The 23724-nt window shown below is 40.1% G+C and overlaps 1 protein-coding gene across 1 annotated transcript in view; it reads right to left on the reverse strand.

The window, feature by feature from the left end:
- Positions 1–8423: 8423 nt before the first annotated feature.
- CPXM2 (carboxypeptidase X, M14 family member 2) overlaps positions 8424–23724 on the reverse strand; it is a 76381-nt gene continuing 61080 nt past the window's right edge. The window contains exons 10-13 of the mRNA XM_065843891.2: positions 22370–22667; positions 17933–18072; positions 17179–17278; positions 8424–11500 (exon numbers count right to left, since the gene is read on the reverse strand). Of these exons, the coding sequence (XP_065699963.1) occupies positions 11247–11500; positions 17179–17278; positions 17933–18072; positions 22370–22667 (792 nt within the window). The 3' untranslated portion in view covers positions 8424–11246. The remainder of the gene's footprint in view (positions 11501–17178; positions 17279–17932; positions 18073–22369; positions 22668–23724) is intronic.

Below are 23724 nucleotides of genomic sequence, written 5' to 3' on the forward strand. Positions count from 1 at the left end.
CTTCTGGTCCAACTGCCTGTGCATGAAGCAAGGGAGCAGCCAGGCAGCTGTTTAGCCTCTTAATGTAGTAGAATAGTTTGCTTTATGTTTCTTTGCTGGACCGAGAGGGTATACATGTGCATTGCTCCTGCCTTAGAGCAAAGCGATGAAGACAAAAACCTCAGATATATTCTGGTGCTCCTTAAGAATCAGTGGTAAGAAAAAGGTATTAACTACCACACTGACCACAAAGACCTCTCCTGCTCTGTTGTTTCTTCTTCAAACTGTTGAACATGTTTCAATATTGAGGTTTCAAGAAATCTTTTTGTTTGTTTACCTTGCAGAAAGAAATGTGTGTACGTGGTGATTTGAAAGGCTCTATACATTTAAGAAGGCATCTCCTGTTCAGGAATGCTTCCCATGAACCTCTACTCAAGAAATACAGTACTGTTTTGGAATTGGTCTCTTAGCTTTTCCAACATGCATGTGTTTATAACATGCAGATATGTGCAGTGTTAAAGCTAATTTAGCTTGCACAAGTTTGAAAATTGTACCTTGGCTTTTGGAACAATGAATCAGTGAAATGAAAACTACCACACGCTGTTGTGAACATTGCTGCCACCGTGCCCTCCATGCTTACTTTGCATTCATAAGAAAAAAATATAGAAACAAGCACTAGTGATGCTACTGAGTTTATGTGTACATGGAGTACCCTTTGCCTGAACACAGGAGGAATGAAAAACAAGGACATCGTTTCCTTGCTCTTGAGTCTCTTTTCTCTCACCTCTTCTCCCTCTGGGATGTTTTGCAGGGTGTTTCTTTCAGGCTTTCTCTTGTTATCTTCTTGCCCTTTACACAGTTTCCCTCAGTCTTTTACACCACCGCAAATTAGTGATCAGCTACTGAGAGATGGCTAATTGATGAAGGGAGGTAATTACAGCTGAATGTCAGGGAGTTTTCTGTACAATCCATAACAAATGTACGAAGTTGGATGTGCCACTTACCCACATCCATCCCCACGTCTCCTCATTGTGACGTTTGTCTCTATTGGGACTGGGGCTGTTCTCCATTTCTCCCTTTTGCCAGCTGAACAAATATTACAAAACTGTTTTTTACCAAAACGGGGTGATTTTCAGCAGACTATGGGTCTGTCTCCAGGAGGCTAATGCTTATTGATTAAGATATTTTGCAAAAAACTTGAAAGGGAAGAAGAGGTAAAGGCAACAAGGTACCATGTGTACCATGATTAAAGTGATCTCCTAAGCAGATGAATTGTTCTTATAAGCTCAATATTAATGTTAAACACAAAGTTCTTATAAGAAAAGCCACCTTAGCAAGCAACAAGTGAAAACAAAAATATCTTCATCATAGTACCAGTTCAATATCTTAAAAATTTGTAGCCTGGCTCATGCAAAGTCATTAGTTCAGCTTAAAAATAATTAAATTACCAGAAAAATGCAATTGGTACTTGGCCATGGTTTCTTCAGATGCTTGCAAGCTTCCTTCTGCAATTCTGAAGGTTTTTATAAAAACAAAAGCTGAATTTCTTCCAGGGAGATCTGTATAAATACAGCATTGGCAAAGCTAGAATGACATATTTTTATTAGTATTTTGTTTACGGCAGCACACACAATGTGCTGGACCTTTTAAAAACATTCAAGTGTGGATGGGTCACAAATTTTTGATGAAAAATTAAAGAAATCACCATACTTTTGGAGTAGGAATCAGAAAAAAATTAATTCTTGGCAAACCCTGATCCCAGTCTTTGAATTACTGTTGAGAGAGTCTATCAAATGTAGGGACAAAGCAGCTGGGCAATTTCATCTTGATGTCAGTAGGCTTTGTGTAGCTACAACAGATGAGAATTTGTTCTTGTTTCCTGTCTGAAGTCTCTACAACCTGACATATAAAACCATGGGCAAGTTCCCAAAGATTTCAAGGCAGCATTTTCATATACAGAAGTCACAGTAGGGTGTGTGTGGGGATTTATTTATGTTTTCTTTCTTTTCTTTTTCTTCTCCTCTTTTCCTTTTTTTGGAGGGTGGGAGGAATGTTAAAACCACTACTTTACATCTTGAATTCTCAGGCTGCAGCTTTATCACAGAAACAAACCCAACAAGATATAATCAGGAAAGCTGATAAATACTCCAGCCTCCTACACTCTGCTCTGATTGTTACTATAATAAGGCCACATTCGTACAGTTTGGTTTTCCTAATGTCAAACAATTGGCAGCTCGGCAGTGCTGATGCCCCCCGAGGGCTGCCTCTCCTCCTAATTGCTTCTATCTGCTGAAAGTAAACATATGAAGCTATACAACATGCCCACACAAGGCACATAAACACACGCACCAGTATTGGTGTGGGTCACAGAGACTCATTTCATCTCTACCATCTTTCACATCCTTATTTGCTGCTTCCTCCCAGAGTTCATTACTTTTATTTTTCCTTCTAACAACAGACATCTATTTCATTTTCAATTGGGAATGGATAATTTCAACATCCTGAGGAGTTTGTGATACTTCTATGGTATCTTTTTAGAACCTCAACACCTCTCTCCAGCTTGTTTATTATGGGACAGTGATGATTTGAAGCTGTGCCTGGCATGGGACAAATATCCTGGACAAGAGGAGGTGAATAGAGCCCTGGTTTGGCTTATTTCTCACATCCAAGGACATGGGGCAATGGGTACAAACTGGAAGACAAAAGGTTCCACTTAAATATGAGAAGAAACTTCTTCTCAGTGAGGGTGGCAGAGCCTGGCCCAGGCTGCCCAGGGAGGTTGTGGAGTCTCCTTCTCTGCAGACATTCAAACCCGCCTGGACCCCTTCCTGTGGAACCTCAGCTGGGTGTTCCTGCTCCATGGGGGGCTTGCACTGGATGAGCTTTCCAGGTCCCTTCCAATTCGTAACATTCTGTGATTCTGTGTGATTCTGTGATCCATCCTCCTGCCATGAAAAGGACGTAACACCACTTCCTCATTCACACCAAACATGGAATTTGTATCAAATCATTAACTCATCAAAGGAATGCTTCTTTGACTATGCCCTGAGCTTTTACCAGCGTTCTTCCAGTTCCCTCGCTATGAAAAATACTGTCTACTCCTTGCCAGATCCGAAAATTCAGAGTAATTCTCTGTTATTTGAATAACTGAAGTTATCAGTATTTGGGAAAAAATAATATGCCAACATCTGCTTCTGAACTCTCTGGTTTGGACTGGAAATGTTGAAATGCCATCACTTAGGCTGTTTTTCGTTTATCATCTCACTGAATTCTTCAAAAGCAAGGACTGCTTGAAAATTCAGGAAAAGGCAAGTTCAGAGAGGATTATGCAGGACAAGTAGGAGAAGAGAAGATCCAAACTTGAATCCTCTCTTCCATGTTCCCTGCAGAATACAACGATGAGTTCCAGGGAAGCTTTACTGATTTATATTTTGTGCAGACCTGGCCTATGGTACTTCTTCTCAATCAGCATTAATGGTGCATTTTCAAACATGGGGAAAATTTGCCAACCAAGCAGCCAGGTGAAACCCTGTCATTCTCAAGCACCTATTACATTTGATTTTCAGTCTGCTAACAGCAAATCAAGGAATTAATAATACATCTAAAGGATGTGATAATCTGAAAAGTACTCTCTGGAGACTCATACTGCTTTAAGAATGACAGATTGCTCCTGAAGCCAAGATGGAAATTCAGCAATTAATTTGTATGAACACTTTCATTAGCAAGAAACCGATTTTATAATGCTGGATTTTGTCCAAATAATTTATGGTCTGCGCACCACTTAATGCTGAAGGTGCCATGGTTGTTGCCAATATAGTACCATCAGTACTCAAATTTAAAGTGACTCAGAGTCATTAAATTGAGCCTTGACGACCTGAGAGCAAAAGTGGTATAAAGTTTGCAAGGAACCACCACTGTGAAACTTCAGTAAAACCAGATATCATGTGTCTCTGAAGAATAACTCTCAAAGTTCTAACATACAAGGAACTTGGTGTTTAAAAATGAAAATATAGCAACAAACAAGAGCAAAACCTTTTGAATTAAACAGAACAGGTAGATTTAACAGCTTACCCATTGTTGCTGGTGGAGCTGTTGAGTTGATGCTCTTGGTCCTCCACTGCAACCATAGGGTGGTGAAATGTTACCAGAAACTGTTACGTTCATTACAGAGCCAACTATAGAAAAACGATCTTGTGCATTTAGGCAAATACAAGGTAGATCATAGAAGCAGAATCCATTTTTCTGTTCAAATTTCACTCCTTTCCAGATTGTACTATAAAACTACCAGTTCTGCTAGTGAGCTGGGTTAGAGCTATGGCCATAGGAGACAACCAGATTGATGATTCCATTCACCTGTGAGTTAGAGGGCCCACAAAACTGTAATAAAGTGGAATTTGATTTTAATGCCTTTTACATTGAAGCCATGTAATCAGATCCAGATCCTTGTGGTAAGAAATAGACCTCAAATTTAAATCCCCCTGGTCTATTCAAGTGAGATTATGTTGCCATTGATCCTTATTAACCCAGGTATTGAATTTCTGTCACATCTAAACCACAAAAAGTAATTCCATTTTTCATATTTTTACTTGCTGACAATAAGGCTGCCTGGATTTTGTTAGATCTTTAAATGATGGCTTACTCTGAATGTTCTTTTTTGTTGCTCTTTGGTTAATACAGAGTCAATAAGAATGACTGTGCTGTTGACATAAGTGGTGTATTGAATTCTAGAAAGCAGCTGCTGCAAATTAAGTGAGAGTTAATGATTAGAATAATTAAAATATCAGGTGTTTGGTATCACTTCATGTAACAATAGGTGGGAATTGTTACTAACTCCTTTCTCTAAACAATATCAGTATTTCAGAATATACAGTACAGATTTGGAATGCAGAAGAATTCAACAGAAAAGAGAAAGCTTTCTGTCCAAAATTGGGATTTGGTATTACTCTTCATAAATATTATTTCAAACAAGTAGAGGAGGGGGTTTTTTTTGCTTATTTTGCTTGCAATAAGCAAAGTAACAAAGTGGGTTTTTTGTTGTGGTGGATTTTGCTTGTTTTGGGTTTTTTTGCATCTCATTCTCATGGAACAACCCATCCTGTATATTTTTTTGTCACAGGCTTAGATGGTTTCTACATGGATGCTTACCAAGTTGCAATGCTTGAAGGTACATCCTGGGTCTCTACAATTATATATTTCTTCAGATCTGTATGTCCCATTCCATATAGCTTTTTCTGGCCTTGAAACCCACTGTGCACACTGATGCGTTACTCTCTGAGAAAGCGTCTTTCAGCTGCTTTCAGCCTCTGGACATTGCGATTCCTCAGGATGGAGTGAAGGATGATTTAAGTCACTGGAGAAAAGTACTTATTTTCATATGGATTTCACAGGTGTTGCAAAACAGCTCTAAATATATCTATAACTTCTTCATAAAATCTTGAAGAAATTTGTTATGGAGCTATCATTGAACCTTATTTTTTCAACGTTTGCTGTTCATCAGTCCTTCAGCATTTTCTTTACCTATGTCCTGATCGGGAAAACAAAACTTTCTAAATTGCCCACACCTTCCCTTAGAATAGTATTAAACTACAACGGTAGGCATTTGCAGAGCAGTGCCATGCTCCTTTGTAGTATTTTGCTGGAAAAAACCTACATTCAGAAGTCCACCTTGAGAGCCCAAGTGTCACCTCCAGATGACCATTGCGGATGAAGGTTGGACCTTCATCTGGGAGCCTCGCTAATGGGGAGAGGTAAATTCTGGAAAGGTCTCTGAAGGTCAGTTTAGTAGAGCCAAGCAAAGCAGCCTGAGCAGAAAACTGTGGGATATTGTTTAATCCAGCCTGCAGAAACCACCAGAGACAGGGGAGGGGAAGATGGATTTAACCTGACACTATAGCGGATCATTGAAGGCACTCATATAACTGAAAAGGCAGATTAAATACATAAACATGCAGCTATAAAGTACCTTTATGTTCACTGCCTTAACTTTTTTTACAGGCTTCTTCCCATTCTTGGCATTTTTTACTGATAAATGTATTCATTCCAGGTAGTTATGAGCTGAAGTGTTATACCAAAAATCGTCCAGTCAATACCACCCATCTAAAATTTATGAAAGGCATAAAAATGTCATTTTTTCTGCTTAATGAGCAAAGAACAGATAATGAGTATAAGAACACTGTTCAAAATTTTCATCTGAAGCAGTAATCCAAATCTCCATCAAAATAAAATTTAATAACTTGTCCGGTTAAGAGGACAGAGAAGCCACCACAACTGATCACCAAATTGTCCTGCAAATCTGAATGTGAACTTGGTGGGGTTGTACGTCTCATGTATAAACTGTCTATGCGTGCTGTAAAACAGTGATGATATCAGTGGAAAATAGCAGAGAATGGTTCCAGGTACAAGATTGCATTCATCATGATGGCTTCATTGCACATAAACATTGCTGTTAAAAAAATAATATTATAGTATTACAGTGAAATACAAAAATGTGATCTCAAGCTAAATGACCTTCAAAAAGAAATTAAAGACAAGTAAGCGCATTAGACTAAGCGTACAGATGTGCTTTAAACTTGCAAAATTAAGGAAATACAAAATAAAGACCTAAAACTTCTGTAAGTTAATCACCTGAAGCCAAAAAGCATTCATAGCTGTTTTTCAAGGACTGGAAAGGCCTGAGAAAACTGCTTGCCACTCTGATAGGACAAAGCAGCACAGGCAAAAGTGGTATTAAGTTATCCATGAAATCAACTGTAAAAATCACTGACCCTCTCTCCAACTACCCAACTGCTCCAGTAAGAACGGAATAAGATGTTTGGAAAGCTGTATCCTCCTAGTGAGTGTGAAATAGATCTTCTTTGGGCTGTTCATCCTGCAATGTGTCCATGCTGGAGTAGCCATCAACAGAAGCAGGAGGTGATGCCACCACTATTTATACAATTTTATGTCCTTTTACCCTTTCTCCCTCAGGCTTATGGCTACAACCTAAATTCACACTGGTTGCAAAGATAAATGGTAAAGAGGCCCTTTTGCCTCCAAAGTCAGGCATTTCCAGACCCACGGCAGATCTATTTAAGGTAAATTTTAAATGTTAACTACTCCACGTTTTTGGTGTGAAACCACTTGTGCGCTATTTCAAATGAACTCATATCTGTCCTTGTGTTTCTGTAAAACGTCGATCACCTACCACACCGCGATAAAAGGGGCAAGTAAATCTGGCCGTATAACTCCATCACTGACTGCCAAAATCCACACTTTGGGAAGATGTCCCAAATTCACTGAAACTAATGAGCTGAAGTTAGAGGAAAAAAAAACACAACCACACATGAATAAAATAATGTAAAGTAGTTGGTGACAGAAGCTGAAGATATGTGGCAGGCTTAAAATATCCAATGACAAATTGCATTTCTTCACCAGCATAGTCAACAACTTCATTCACATTCATTTCTATCAGTGTATTTTACCCACACAGAGCTCACCCTGCTGGTAAAAGTGACCTTCAGATAATCTCCTAACAGTCAGCAGATTAAATTTGGGTTAGAGATTATCAAAATTCACTACAGTTATACCAACAAGTAGATATAATTTTAGTAGATATAGTTTCATTGGTTTCAGCATTCCCAGGCTGATTTGCAGATACCAAGACTGGTCTTCGCGAGATTACCATACCAGTAGTTAGGAAGATGGATGAGAAAAACTGACATACAGGGTGACAAAAATTATGATAATTAAACAGATAAAAACTGAATAGCTGGAGAGCGTGATGTAGATGGACAAGGAGAAGCCAGCCAGCTCCCACTGTATTTTATGATTGCTCCCATGCAGAGCCCTGACAGATAACTGATGGTTGGAGAGTGGAATACGTCCTGGTTTAACCTTTACAGTATGGGTGAGATTGTGTAGCTGAATTTCTTATTACTTGGGAAGGGATTGTATTTTTTTTCTTTTATAGCAGGGATGATCAAAATTTAGCAGAGTTCTCATAGAAGTAGCTGTTAAAATGCATATGTAATTATAAAAGGATCGCTATCCATCCTCAAGTTTTATGTCCATTGTTTCTGCAGGGTTGCCTAATTTTCTACAACACCAAAAAGATGAGATTAAAAGCACAGACTTTACCAAAAAATTACCTGTTCTAACGACCTGGAAAAAGCAGATAAATAGAAAACATCAGTATCCAGATATATTGGTTTGTGGTTTGGATCTATCTAAAGGTTAAATATTAGTGCTATGCATTTCAAAGAAAATGAGCATTTTAACTCCCAAGTGCATAACTATAGTAGTAAATAGGGCACACATCAGTTCAATATTATTATACTCAGGTCAGGCATAAGCATCTTTTCTCAGCATATGTTCACACATCTGAAGTTCCTAGTAAAATTCCTCTGAACTCGAGTGTTCTCCAGTGTAAAGGTGCTGGACAGTCACAAAATAATTGCACAGACAAGTACACTTGACAGCTATTAGGCCGTTTATTTAGTAACGCCTGGACTAAAATGGAGTAAGGTCACCTGCATTAGTCCTGGTCCTGCTGTGCCCAAGGATGTGTAAGCACTAGTCTTGGCCAGTAAAAGCACCAAGACCACTGTCTTCAGCAGGTGATGTTACTGACGTCTTCAGCAGTCACAATCCATCTAATTTTATCTAATAGATATCAAGGAATTTCCCATCAAATCCACTGCCTGCTATCAAATAAAAAATAACTTTGCGTTGAGATAACCTCATACCTGCGAACAAAGCACAGGGACCTCTGGGTTTGTAAAGTACATCTCATCTCAAACCAGCCTGAAATGTTATTTCAAGGTGGAAAGAACTGACCTGCCAGGACTGAGACAGTGGTTTCCACCTTCAGCCTGGTTATCAGAGTGATTGAAATTTCCATGTAAAAATCACTGTAAAAATCACTGACCCTCTCTCCAACTACCCAGCTGCTCCAGTAAGAATGGAATAAGATGTTTGGAAAGCTGTATCCTCCTAGTGAGTGTGAAATAGATCTTCTTTGGGCTGTTCATCCTGCGATATGTCCATGCTGGAGTAGCCATCAACAGAAGCAGGAGGTGATGCCACCACTATTTATACAATTTTATGTCCTTTTACCCTGGTTAGTTCCTCATCTGCCTGTGTACAGCAACCACCCCAGCAAGAGGACTGGGGAGCTTTTGTGGGATTCCATCAAGAAGCCACCTAAGAAACTCCATGAGTTCATAACACAAAAAATAATGTATGGCCCTGATCTGTTGTGGTGGTAACAAAATCTACATATGCCAATGAACAAGCCAAATTAAACTGCTAACAAGTTGTCTGCTGTCATTATTTCATATTTCAAAATTATTTCCCATCGCTACTTGCACAAAGACACCGTTAATCCCTTCTCAGCTGCCAAAAAAACACTTCTTGACAAGTTGCTGTTATATTTGCTATACAAAAATATGTAGCGTATAGAATGTTGTAAGGGTGGTAAACAGAGTGAAGTAAAATATAATTCCAAATGCTAATGTAATGACTGTATTATTTGTTTACCTCTATTACTTAATTTAACAAATGCTGTCTGGGAGCTTGAGTTCCATAATCTCAGTTATAGAAAATTATGTACACATTCTCCTATTTTCTTTGAGCCCTTGCTGCCAAATACATTGCTATTATTTAATGATATCTGCAGAACAAGCATGGGCTGGAATTGTCTAAAAAATAAAAGAATACGACTACTTATTAAGCAAGGTTCATGATTCTTCACTCTGCAATCTTTTGTCTTTACGTGTTTACAAGATTTGTTGACAACAAAAAACTTTTAACACAGATGGCACATGCTATTCTAACAGCAAGTTTTCTGCTTGCACTTTATTTTTTCTCAGTCTTGAATGATACTTTGGTGAATGTCGTTTCCAAGAATCATATCAAATAGACAAAAACTGCAATAGCAATTAAAATGTTTTAAACAGAACTGTATTTGGAAGTGTATGCTGCAGTCTTTCTACCAAGCATATTAAGAGATGTTTATTTAGCCACAGACCTTTGACTGTCTAAAATCATACAGCTGGCCCTTCGTTTGGTGTAACTACGGCCATAACATTGAAGATAAAGGAGCAAAGTTGTTTTTCACCAGCTGATACTTTGTCCAGTGTTTATTTAGTTCATTCTTTCCCAGACCTGATCTGCATCTTTCCTGAACCTCAGTCCTATCCTGCTGTACATTTTTATTGCTGAAAAGCCAATAATAAAGCACAAATCCTTCTCCCATAGAGTCGTAAGGCCAGAAAAGCAGTAGCAGCTGCAGTGGCAAGATGAGCAGACCATGCAGAGAATACAAAATCCATTGCACGTCATGGAAGACAGTGGCACAAGGTGTGCATGAGCACAAAAGGCACTTTTAGGCAGGTCAAAAATAAAAAAAATACATATATCTATAGGTGGATTTTTGAACTATGCACATACCAGTGACAAAACCTCTCCTCTTATTAATATAAACGTGATACAACCAGCTGTATCCACCAGAAAAGCTTTGCTTCAAGTCTTTCTCCCCGGTTAGAGAGGGGCTGCCACACCACAGTGGTCTTCGTCCCATGCACTTTTTGTTAGGTTTAGTTCATGGAGTAAAAACACAGCCTTAAAAAGCCAGAGGAGAAAACACTCCTGGCGTTAAACTCAAGAATCACAAGATACCCTTAAGTATGAACAACCCAAGCAGGAAAGCACAGGTGGGTTATTCGCTTCAGGTTTTTTCCCCAAATATTATGGTGATTGGCAAAAGGTGGATTTTCATGGAAAGGGGGACTGAAAATTCTGACACAAATTTTAATGATATTCAGCAGAAGTTGTCCCCTCTCAGCTTTCCTCCCATATGAGAATAAAATGTAGAGCGTCATAACTGGTTTTGAATTGTAAAAATATACCAATTTTATAATTTAGAAACAGCACTTTTCGTTTTTTCATGCGAAATGACACTTTTCCTTTATAAGTATCTTTTTTTTCTCCTTCTATTTTTAAAGAAAACAGTTTTACAAAGGATTAAATAACTCAACAAGCAAAAAACTTCTTTCCAGGTTCACTCAAGACATCCTTCTGCATTCTTCCTGCCTCTCCCCCCAACCCAGGGCTGATTTTGGTTACACTTTAATTTTGTTTCCAACTTTTTGCCAAACTGAAAAACCCCACTATTCGTCCAGCTCCGCTAACAGAAAGGCCTTGTGCAGAGAAATACGTATGAAGAGACAGGCTATGTAACTCTCACTACAACTACGGCCAGGCTGACAGAAGCTCATGGATGCTGGGACCTATCGCCGCTGCCGCCACTGCCGGGCCCTCTGCCTGAGCCGCCGCATGGACAGGCTCATCGGTTGCTTTCCAAACTTCCTCATGATCTCCTTGATCCTCGCCAGGTTAGTTTTGGAGATGGTGAAGTCACACTGGGTCGCTCCCATGTCGTAGCCAACTTCGCAGGTCTTGGTGGCGGTGGTGTAGCCCTCCGCCTTCACGCCCACCACGTATTCCCCCGGGTTGAGAAGGCGCCAGTAATCCCCATCGGCTCCTGGTAGGAAAAGAGATGGTTTTCAGGACAGTGGCCCTTTCCCCTTGAGAAGGTGTTCATAAGGATACAGAAATGCCTGTATGTGGATTAGATGGCAACACAGACAGCAACCCTGCATCCTCACACCAGGAGTGTGTCAATGAGGTGTCCCCTATCACACATAGAATCATAGAACCATTTTGGCTGGAAGAGCCCCTTAAGATCATCAAGTTCAACCATAACCTAAATCCAGCACTAAACCATCTCCCTATGAGCCTCATCTACACGTTTTTTAAACCCCTCCAGGGATGCTGACTCCACCACTGACCTGTTCCAGTGTTTCACAACCCTCTCCACAAAGAAATGTTTCCTACTATCCAATCTAAACCTCCCCTGGTGCAACTTGAGGCCACTTCCTCTCATCCTGTCATTTTCTAAATGGGAGAAGACACCAACACCCCCCCAGCTCCAAGCTCCTTTCAGGCAGTTCAGAGATCAGAAGGTCTCCCCTCAGCTCCTGTTCTCCAGCTGAACCCCCCAGGTCCCTCAGCTGCTCCCATTGCACTTGTGCTCCAGCCCCTTCACCAGCTCCATTCCCTTCTCTGAACTTGCTTCAGCACCTCAAGGGCTTTCCTATAGTGAGGGGACCAAAACTGAACACAGCATTTGAGGTGGGGTCTTACCAGCACCGAGCACCAGGTTACACATACCCCTCTTCCTGCCAACCCTACAGGAAAACAGACCTAAAATATATTACCCAAATGGTGAAGGAAATGACAACAGGCTTCAATTTGCCCTAAGATTTCTGTCAGTTTTAGTCACAAAGATCCAGAGGCAAAGGGCCACCGTGTAATAGCTGGTGATTCCTGAAGGGTATAAAAGACCTTCCCCAAACTAATTTGTCATTGCAAATAAAGAGAAGCCCCAGGGAGGTACCCACATCACACTCATGATCCTGGCCAGACCACCTGGACATGTGTGTCTTGGTGCTATTTAGTATACAAGCATGTGAATGCATAACGTCAGTTCACTTAGAGATGTAAGTAAATATCCCCTTCCATAAAATCTTACTTTGAGTTTTATTATACTAATTTTCCTCCAAACTGTAATTCATCCAGGTATTTAACCACTTGCTTACCTTGAAATGCATGAACAGAGCTCCTCTCCCATATTCACCTAAACTACTCATGTGTAAAGTAAGTTGTATTTGAACACCTCACTGAAGCAGGACTGTTTCCTTCTTTTTTTCCCCCATATATGACCTCATGTTACCCATACAAACGTAAGGATAGTTTTAGACTTCTTTCTAAATATTATTGTAACTAGCGAGTATGCTTAGCTGTGAACTGAAAAGGTGAAACACTAATATCAGTTTTGCACTATATCCCGGGAAAACCCAGTGGGATGAAAGTGCATGTTCAAATATGCAATTCTGTATATAAATAGAAGTGCAGCATCTCTTGTATGAAGAGGGGTTGTTTTTTTAACATTGATAAGAACTGACAGCCTTACTATCACTAGCCTTAAGTTGCTTGAAGTGCAGCGTGTTGCAAAAACTAAAGATGATTTGGATTAAAATAGTACATTTGGGGAAAGATCAGACCAACTAGAGAAATATTATTTTAACTTGGGGCTTGGTGAAATAGTGAATACATTTGCGAACAGTAGGCATTAGAAAAATAGCGATACCCAACTATAACCTCATATTGCAATCTCTGAACGTGAGTGTGAACTTGTGTACAAGAAGCACGCTCAACCAGATTAATTTTTGTATTACCAGCTTGCTCAGGTTTTTCTTTCAGCCACTTTAACCCCACCTGGGGTGATGATCAAGGTCCAAATCTTCTGTTTCTCAGGACTCAGACATATTTAGGAAGGGGTCTCTGAGAAGCTCTTTATTCAGTTCTGCCTTACTATTTTATCCCTTGGCACCTTAACCAAAAGCTGAAACAAAAAGCTGTCCAAGTTTCTTGAATTTATCCCTAAGGGCTCGTTTTTAGCTGTAAATGCTCTGGCGATACTACAGGGCTGGCAAAAGGCTACAGATCACCCCATGGGTGGCTGTGAACTCATCCCTGCTCAGAGCCCGGCTTTATTTAGCCCCTGGAGTTCAAAACTGACCCACATTTTTCTGACACATTTAACAGACGGTTCATACAACCCTGCACAAGACTAGAAAAAACCCTACACATTCACACACCACAGGGAAATTATTGCAAAGCTGGATATCAAGCTGTTAGCAGGACGCACTTTACCTCCTTTCCATTTACAAGTAGACAGTAGTATTTCTGCCAGCTGTCATTGCCCAGAATTTAATACCAGACTAAAAGGTTGTGGGTTGTTTGTTTTGTTTTTTAAAAATCAGATTAAACGCAGTAGGTAAAAAATTTCAGAGCAGATGGCAAGAGAAACACAATTAAAAATACAAATAAATTTAATAAATAATATGTTTGCTAAAAGAATAGGCTCCAGTGAGAGAAGGCTGGAGATGGGCTACGTCTATCTCCTCCTGTTGGGTCTGGAAGAGCATTGTCATGTCAGTTTACATGAAATAACCATGCATAAAAATACGAAGACAGCATTATTATAAATTAAATGTGTCAGATGACACCATAAACACTTCAGTTAAGAGAGACACACTTTTTAGCTTGATAGGACAGACCTTTTTTACACATTTACACTTAAACAGACCAGATTTTGCTAACTGAAATACATTATAAAAAACTACCCCAATACACTGTTACCTAGAAAAAACTCTCCAGAAAAGCTAGTGATAGTGCAGCTAAAACTTAACTTTTCTCTACTGAACACGCCGTCAGAAATTAGTCTGGAGAGTTATAATACCAGAATTATGCTTAGCTTAGACTGTTATTAAATATTACTAAACGCTACTTCAAAATATTTTGGCTTGGTTACATAACGTATACCGAAATCATATGAAACTTACCAAATATTCATAAAACCTTCTCTGAACATTGTGTGAAATTAAATTATTTATGCTTTATTGCAAAAATCACAAAGTAAAGTACATCTGTCTTTGAACGCTGGCTGTGATACTTTATATTTCTTTATCAAGATTTGCTTTGAGATTTCCAAAATGTTCAATTAGAGGAAGTGACTCACAAAATTGCCTTTGCACCATGAAGAGAAAAGGTGTCCAGGTGCATTTGTACATTGAAATGATGAACTCTTTTCCAAAGGTTATCTCATAGAGCACAGGCCACATAACCAGAACAACATGTAATCACTCAGACCCAATCAATAGTTACATCTGCATCAAGAGAAAATGGAATAATTTTCCATAAAGCTCTCTCAGAATCAATGAGTTCAATTAGCTCATTAATATTATGTCAGCCACCCTCTCTTCCCATAAGGTATTTTGTACATTCAAGAGAAAGTAAAAAACCAAATTGTTTTCCATGCACATTTTTGTCCATGGGAAGAAGCAAAGAAATTTTCTCAAACAAGTAAATTTTATTAGAGGAACTTTAGAGACAACATTTGTCTGGCTATACAGGGTAGTTGACCACATTAATGTATCAAAGAAACAGTAGATAGCTTACAGCTTAGCTCACTTTAAACAAAACTTATAGGAATAGAGATAGAGGCCGTAATTCTTCTCTTGCTCTATTTTTATATGACGGCAACTCAGAGATTTAAAGGGATACATTTTTCATTTTAAAAGGTATAAATGAAAGAAGACTGCTGACAATTTGCCTTCTTTCTCTGGAGTTATACATGTCATTTTAGCTTTTGGGCTCCAAAATCAATTCTCCAGTTTCAAAAGACTAATGAGACATACATTGTTACCTGTATAATATAAAACGAGATAGAACTTTAATGTTCCCACCTACAAAGTGATTCCCAAACAGAGTGTCAGCTTAAATGTCTCATTATGAAAATAATTTAAAAGAATGAAATAAGAACTTTTATTTTTACTGACAATTGCAGGAGGCCTTGAGCCAAAGAATCTCAGCTCTGAGCCTGCACGGAAATAGCTGAAGTCTTCCTGAGCATTGCAGGGTGGATTCTGGGTTCCTACACCATTATTACCATGTCACCAGGGCTCCCGTGTGCGTGTTTGCTGCCTTTAAACTGTTAGGTTTTCTTTCAGGTGGCAATCCAGCATATTGAGAGCTAGAGATCAATCACTTATTGCATTTCCTCGACCTCAACCAAAGCAATATATTAATTCTGCTGACAGAGTAATACAACTTACAGTTTATGGCAGTCTTTCAAGACTGCCAAGGCTTCCAAGACAAGGAAACCAACTGATTACTTTAATTCCTCCTATCATTTCCCAGTGGTACTATTTTAAAATATTTAAGGCAGAATCTTTATTGCCTAATTAAATATCTGTCATTCGATAGTTTATTTTACAACAGACACACAGTAGCACTGAAATAAAATAAAAACTAAGTTTGATATTCCAAGATTCGTATTTGGCTCAGATAATCTACTTCAGCAAATATTAAAGATTCCTAAGTCTATTATATAAAGCTCTATGACATTCCATAGCCTGAAATCAGTTACATGTCTAAGTGTGACATATCATACCTTAGTGGCAAAGCAAGTGAAAGCGGCAGCTAATGAATGACCCAGAATGTCAGCCAGGATGTAAAATATACATAGATTTTCTGTTACTAATATTAGATCAAACCTAGAGTACACAACACTATGGTTTGTCTGGTTATTCATCACGATGCTATTTTTCTGTAAACATCCAACAGACACCTTGTTAACGTATTGCAAACAGCACTGAGTGCAATCACTGAAGACTCCTGCTGACATCTCGTTTTACTATTTCTTTCCACATTCTCCTCTCCTTGCTGCAGCCTCTTGTTTCTCCATTTAAGACAACCGTGTGTCTTAAATCACAGTACATACATACACGAACACAATGGCCACTGGACACTATCCTGCCTGCTAACTGCCAACAACAATTTCCAGGTATTACTATTAATCTTGTAGTTGCTAGTGTCTATTTAAAGTAGTTCTTTATTTAGTGTCATAACTGCTTTCTAGGCTATTAAACAGGCCTGGAGTTTGCTCCAAGTATAAATATGTGTCTGAGTATAGACCAAGACTGTGCTAACAAGGCAAATAGCCATTTGTGCATTTTTTTTTTAAACTATACATATTGAAAAGTAATTCTCTGGGCTGAAATTCACCCATAAAAGCAGTGTCGCTACTGAGCCCTATGAAATAATCTTTTATAAAGCCGTGATGTTTTGCAGGAAACTCTTCAGGTTGTGAAACTCTCCCTTTCCCCACAACAGCTGTTCCTCCTCTGGACACAGTTCCAAATCACATCTCCAACACATTCACAGCCCTACAACTGTCATCAGCCAGAGAAACTCTCTTTGCACCCACCAGGTATCACCTACACCCTTGTCTTTCAGAGCTATAATTCTTCTGGGTTAGATTTGCATTACCCTTACATGAGAAAAGGAGCAATAATGCTCAGGCTATTGATTTTGGGCAGACAAAAGGCTATTTGCTAACTGCTTTAAAAGAGGTGGGAAGAAGAGGAAGGGGAGCAGAGAAGAAAGTCATAGTTGTGTTCTTGTCTACGCAGCTGCACCATGGAAAGAAGTGACCCCCTCCTCCTGCAATGTGCTCCTTGGACTGCTGAGGTTCTGTATTTTGTTATTAAACCATTAATCTGTACATTTGCACCAATATTTTATTTTATTTACCTGTGCGAATGTCATGGTTAACACCTTCTACTGAAATAACAGCATTTGGGATTCCTTTTCCATGCACATCTCTTACTATGCCTTTGATGCCTCGATGTACCTGTTGAGAGAATAAACAAAAAAATAAATATTGCACAGCAACGAACAGTAGTATCATTAGGAAAATACAACAAATCATTAATCCCATATGTGAATTAAATGCATTCTATTTCTACTTTATGGTTCACACGATTTAGAAATATCATTATTAGCACAGTATCAGCCTTCCAGGTATATGCTACTTCTGAACCACCTTCCTGTTACGATTCCTGAGGCATCAAATTCAAAAGGCAGCCAAAAAGCAAATAAAGCAGTAGACATAACAGGTTTTGTTAGTTTGTTTGGGGTTCTTTGTTTGTTTTTTTGTGGGGTTGTTTGGTTTGCTTTGCTTTGCTTTTTGTTGGTTTTGTTTTGGTTTGTTTGCTTGGTTTTGTGTGTGTTTGGGTCTGGTTTGGTTTTGTTTTCTGGCAATCAGCCATTTCTAACAAGCTCTGCACTCACGGCAAATTTCAGCAAGCTTCTTTATTTTGTCTTCCACCTACGTTAAAACAGTCTGGCTGCAGCGATACGCCAGTACTGCTTACAGTAAGGTTTCTATCACAAATACCAATAATCACTTAATTAGCCATGCAAGAAAAACATCAGAAACACGAAGCTCCCTTTCAGTCTGAAAGGAGCCATCAATTAATTCAGCAGTTGTTCTTCTGTCGAATACCTGTTCCATAAAAACGATCAGGGACTCGCGGTTGTTCTCCCATTCCTCGGGCAGCTCGCTCTCGTGGGGATACTTGTCACAGCCAACGTAGATGGATAGCTCAAAGCAGTTTGTGTGCAGATAACTGAAGTCATTTATACCTGTCAATAGGAGGTAAAAAAGAAACACTTTTATATTCTCTTTTAATGTATTGATCAGATCTGTTTATATTATGCAAAGCAATATAACTTATTTAAACACAAACTGGGTATTTTTCCAGCTGGCTTAGTGTGCAGATCTGGCAGGGCAAAAGTTTTTTTACAAATGTCATGTATCCTGTAACAAAGCAGAGTAACATCAGAGCTGTACATTTAACAAAAAACCCAACTTCCTAAAGACAGCATCCCATCAACACATTCAAAACAGAAAACACAACAGACGGACCCAGCACATCCCCAATTCTTTGCTGCAAAGAGCAGCATCCTTCTGCCACCACAAAACTTAAAGGAAACAGAGATTTAGCAGAAAAAGAAAGGCCAAACACACACAACAAAACACAACCTAACCAACCAACTAAACAAACAAACACAAATTTCAGCTCATTCCAGATAAAGGTTCTACGATATTGATAGAGAAGATAGGGGCATACCAAGAAGATGTTATGAAAGGATTTTAAGAAAGTACTGAGCTTCAGTAATCCTGGGTACAATCCCATGGAGCAGTTCTCACTTCTGTTTGCCCTGGGTAGAAATGGCACGGTCTAAGTTGCCTCCCATGGATGTGGGACCATTAACTGAACTGAACCCTAAATGTCTGGATGTAGAGTAATGCGCACACGGTGACTGTTATATAGGATTTCTCAGCATAGCTGCTGCAATAGTTTCTCAGTCTAAATGTTTTCCCATGTAAGTAATCTAAATGATTGAAAAGCCAGAAAAATCAAGGTAGTAAAAATTCCTTAAAGTTATATATGGTGTCTGTTAGCTTGTAAGGAATGAAAGGATCTATTCTGGTTTTTCCCTATTATGGCTTTGCAGAGCACTGGAATCTGCACTGCTGCTCTGAAATAGAGATTTCCATTAGAAATGTGTCCTGATCCAAACCCAGGAACCTCAGTGCCTCTGACCACTGAGGAGCTGCAGTATAAGTCCACATTACAGAGAGCATTTATTAATGATTGTTTATTGTTATATTTTAAATGGCACAGATCAGCAGGAAATGCATTCACCGAGCACTTCTGACTGAAAAGAGTTAAAAAACCCCTCTAGTCCCATCCAATTACCACAGAGCAGTAGTCAAGTATTTAACGAGACCTCAGTGCCTTCTGGATGCAGAACAGGAGGATTATATAATACAGATGTTAAGCTTTCCACTTTCCTGATGGGGAAAGCCCAAATATCAGACAGTGGCATATGCTACGCTGCATGAACGTGCTTCCCCTTCATTTAAGAAACAGTCACAATTATTTTCCCCTCATATACTGTATTGCATCCTGATTAATCTGTTCTGAAATATTTTGCAATACACAGTAATTGCTCAGATGTAATACATATATTTAAGAAAATGGTTTAACATTGCCAAAAGCAACTCTCCGTGTAGCATCTGAAACATGCAAATCCAGCCTTGAAAAAAACAGAAATAAAATGAAATTAATTTGTTCTTTGCCTTTGTGCAGTTCACCCGGTATAGAAATATTTTACGTGACATTGCTGAAAAACTCGCATGCGTTGCAGTACCGAATATATGCAGGGAATAGTTTGGCTGGGTTTCAAAGGCATGCAGACATGTTTGATATTTGTGCAAGATATCTGTGGTGCACAAACTCCTCTGAGGACTCTGTGGTGTTGAAAAGGAATCAGAAAAATCCCTTATAAATTTTCCCATAGCATAAGCAGTGAAAAGTTTATGTGCATAATCACAAGCAGGTGGCTGAGAAGGGAGAGGATGGGCAGCTTCAAGTTGTGGTACAGCAAGGAGATGTCACCCACACCAAAGGACGGGGGGACAGCTTTCTGCAAGCAAAATATTGGTGTGTCACCTTCAGGTCAGTCATTAGGCAAGCAGGGCGGTTAGGAGATATTAGTGTTACACAATTATCTAAAAGGTAAATAAAGAGAAAAAGTGGAGTCAGTTGCATCTGTACAGTTACAGAGTGAAAAAACACAGGGGAAATCTGTCTCCAAATCTAGAATCATATTTGGACAGCCACAAGGTTTCCAAATGGAAACACACCTTTTGAAGTTTATTCTGGAGTCCAAGGTATAAAGAATTGAAAGTAAACTCAATATTCTAGCATTTTCTCAAAGACAATTTTGGAAGTCTGATTATAATGGAGGAGAACAGGATGTAAAGTATAATGAGAAACATCATAAAGCAATAAAACAAGTCTGGTGAACCAATTCCAACATGCAATTGTTACTAAGAGATCAAGATACTATTCAGCATCTATATTGTACATCGTTACTTAATGTAAATTGGTGTGACAGCTGTTAGTGACATGGCCAATGTCATCTTTCCTGGATCAATTCATAATCATGTTTCTCACAGCACTTAGGAAAACTAAACTAATAAATTAGATAATTAAGCAATCAAATTAACATTCAGTAGTTTGGGTGTTTTTTTTAGAATTCGCAGAAACGCTTAGAAATGTATTGTCAGGCATTGGCCTTGTGATCTAAGCAGTTCAATCCTTCCCTCTGAATTCACCCAGCACTTTTGAACCTCCTGAAGAAATATTTGAAAAGTTAATTCTTGGCTCCAGCCTTCAAAGACTGGCCAGCATTAACTTCACACATGCCAATGTAAAAGGATAAAAGCTGTGTCCAAAACTTAGAAATGTTTATGCAGTGAAGCTACCTGCAAGTTACAAACAAGAGCCAATTCCAATAAAAACGTGGTCTGCATCTGTTTGCCATTACTGCTCCAGTTGTTCCTATGGCCATTCAACTGAAGGCAGATGCACAGCTCATTTCTAAATTTCAGAGAGTACACTGTCTAACCAAAGATTTTGAGCAGAATTGTGATGAATCAGCAGAGTTCCTGTTCCAAGTCTGCTCGAAATGTACACCCATGGAGATAACTGCGCCTACTGCAGTTAAAAATGTGCCTTTAATTGGACTTTCCTGGAAACTGATGTTTTCTCTACACTACAGGACCTGGTCTCCCTTTTGTGCTCCTTGACTGGGCAAGAGGTTTGGGCATGTGGTGAACGATGCAACCTGTAATTTATTCTGGCAGTGGAAATGCCTGTGGAGCCCATGCAAAGTTTAAGTGCAAGCGTGTTGAGGTTTTTTAATAGGACGGTAGTAGGCAAATAGCAGCTTTTCATGGCATGTTTTTACAACCCAAAGCGAGTGTGAGTAGGGGCCGATCTGTGATGGAGTTCAGAGAGTAGGAGGCTGAAATCATCATTTTCTTACCCAAGGGCCACCAGAGTGTCTCCTGGGCTTCCTGACCAGTGTGGGAGTCGCTGCTTCTGACACTGGTTACCTTTGATATTTGGCAACAATTTTCTGTTGGCACCCACTGAATGGGCAAAGGATGACAAGCTCCCCCGATAGTGGGTTTGGACTGGGTTGGTTTTCTCCTGAGAAATCATCTTGAATGTACAGAATCTATAAAACTAATGTATTGTACGGGCACTTTTGGAAACCCCAGTGGTAAAGGAAACGGCCAGTGACACAGTCTCCTTCAATCCTCTGATGAAATGCAACAAGAAGATCTTCAGAAGTGGAAATATTCCTCTCAGTCCACATTCTACCACCATTGCCCACTGCAATGGACACCAGGCAGTGATGGCATCAGCGTATTTCATAGAATCATGGAATGTCCTAAGTGTAGAGGGAACCACCAGGATCATCAAGTTCAACTCCTGGCCCTGCACAGGACAACCCCAAAATTCACACCATGTGTCTAAGGGTGTTGTCAGGTTGTTTTGTGAATATTGTCAGACTTGGGGCCATGACACCTCCCTGGGGAGCCCGTCCCAGTGTCCAGCACCCTCTGGGTGAAGAACCTTTTCCTCATGCCCAACTTAAACCTCCCCTGGCACATCTTCTGCCATTCCCCCAGGTTCTGTCGTTGGTCACTGAAGAGAAGAGCTCAGCCCTGCCTCTCTGCTCCCCTTCTGAGGAAGGAGGAGTCACCATGAGGTCTCCCCTCAGTCTCCTCCAGGTTGAACAAACCCAGTGACTTCAGCTGCTTCTCATATGGCTTCCCCTCCAAACCCTTCACCAACTTTGTATCCTCCTCTGGATACTCTCCAGTAGCTTTTTATCCTTTTTATCCTGTGTCCCCAGATCTGCACACAGTGCTCCAGGTGAGGCTGCACCAGAGCAGAGCAGGACAATCCCCCTCCTGCCCAGCTGGCAACGCTGTGCTTGATGCACCCCAAAACACAGTTGGTCCCCTTGGCCAATTATCAAAGTAACGCTAATTACAGTTTCTACAGGCACCTACTTCCAGCCACGGTATGCCAGGAGGCTCCATTAACGGTGCCATCCTCCTTTTGGAAATCCTCTGTGTGACACGCTCTCCTCCTCGCGTCTGTCATCAGGCGATGCGTGGATGCGTAGGAATATGCAAGCCAGCGAAAGACGTGGTCATCTGGGGTAGGTGTGTAATCCTGGGTTTTCCACATCGACCGCACCATATCGTAGGGGTACGCCACCACCAGCTCTCCTCCCTGCAAATTGCCGCCCAGCACAAAAGGGATTTTTTCCATCCAGGCTATTATTGCCCGTGTCTCGACTGCCACCTGGGAGAAAAAGAAACAGCAGCTTTGTTGTGACCTGCGAAACCTGATAATTATGTTTCAAACGTAGACCAGACGCAAAAGTCCTGCTGTTTACTGAGTCCTTCTGAGTTTCTTAGCATGGAGTAGCCAGCACAAAAGATGTGGCCAAGGAGAAGGGCTTCTTTAAATTAGAGTGCCTGCCTGCCGTTCTTCGGAGGTCACCGTCAACCCATAAAAACTAACAGAACCTTAATGTTTGTAATTTATGCAACAGGAACATCTTTGAACAGCAAGGCCGAGAGCAGCAACCAATAAAGATGTCAGAGCCTGACACCGCTGCTCCTGCTGAAATGGGTTTCCGAAATCGGGATTCCTAACACAGGAATTTGTAAAGCCCACAGAACTGCCCCAATTAACCGCTTTCCCCTCAAACGGAGGGAATCTCAGCCACTATAAATAGCTGCCGTTCTGTTTAAAAGACCATGTAAAAATAAGCTAAATTTTTGGCACTACGATCCAATAAATGACTTTAGCATAAGCCACTGCATTGGTTTTGCATATGTCTCAGCATTTGTTATTTCAAATAAATATATAACAGAATCAGAATGGTTTGGGTTGAAGGGACCTTCAAAGCTCATCCGGTGCCACCCCTGCCATGAGCAGGGACATCTTCACCAGCTCAGGTTGCTCAGAGCCCCGTCCAGCCTGGCCTGGGATGTCTCCAGGGATGGTTCATCCACCACCGCTCTGGCCAACCTGGGCCAGGCTCTCACCACACTCAGTCTCAAAAATTTCTTCCTCATGTCTAGTCTGAATGTCTCCTCCTTTAGTTTAAAACCATTACATCTTGCCCTATTGCAATAATGTCTTTCAAATAAGAGCAATTAGAAAACCCCAGGAGAAATCTGTATGTTGAATGAGTTTGCAGAGAGCCTATCTATGCCTCAAAACTAGGGAGAAGCTTGATTCACAGACTGAGCTCTGTGGCGGGTTTAACTTTGTCTGTTGTTACCTAAAAGTTGGAAATCAGGTTCTCCCAGGTTATAGCAATAGCTCAGGGAAAAGAGGATCCTCCGGG

This window comes from Patagioenas fasciata, chromosome 8 (assembly GCF_037038585.1).
Source record: "Patagioenas fasciata isolate bPatFas1 chromosome 8, bPatFas1.hap1, whole genome shotgun sequence".
NCBI lineage: Eukaryota > Metazoa > Chordata > Aves > Columbiformes > Columbidae > Patagioenas > Patagioenas fasciata.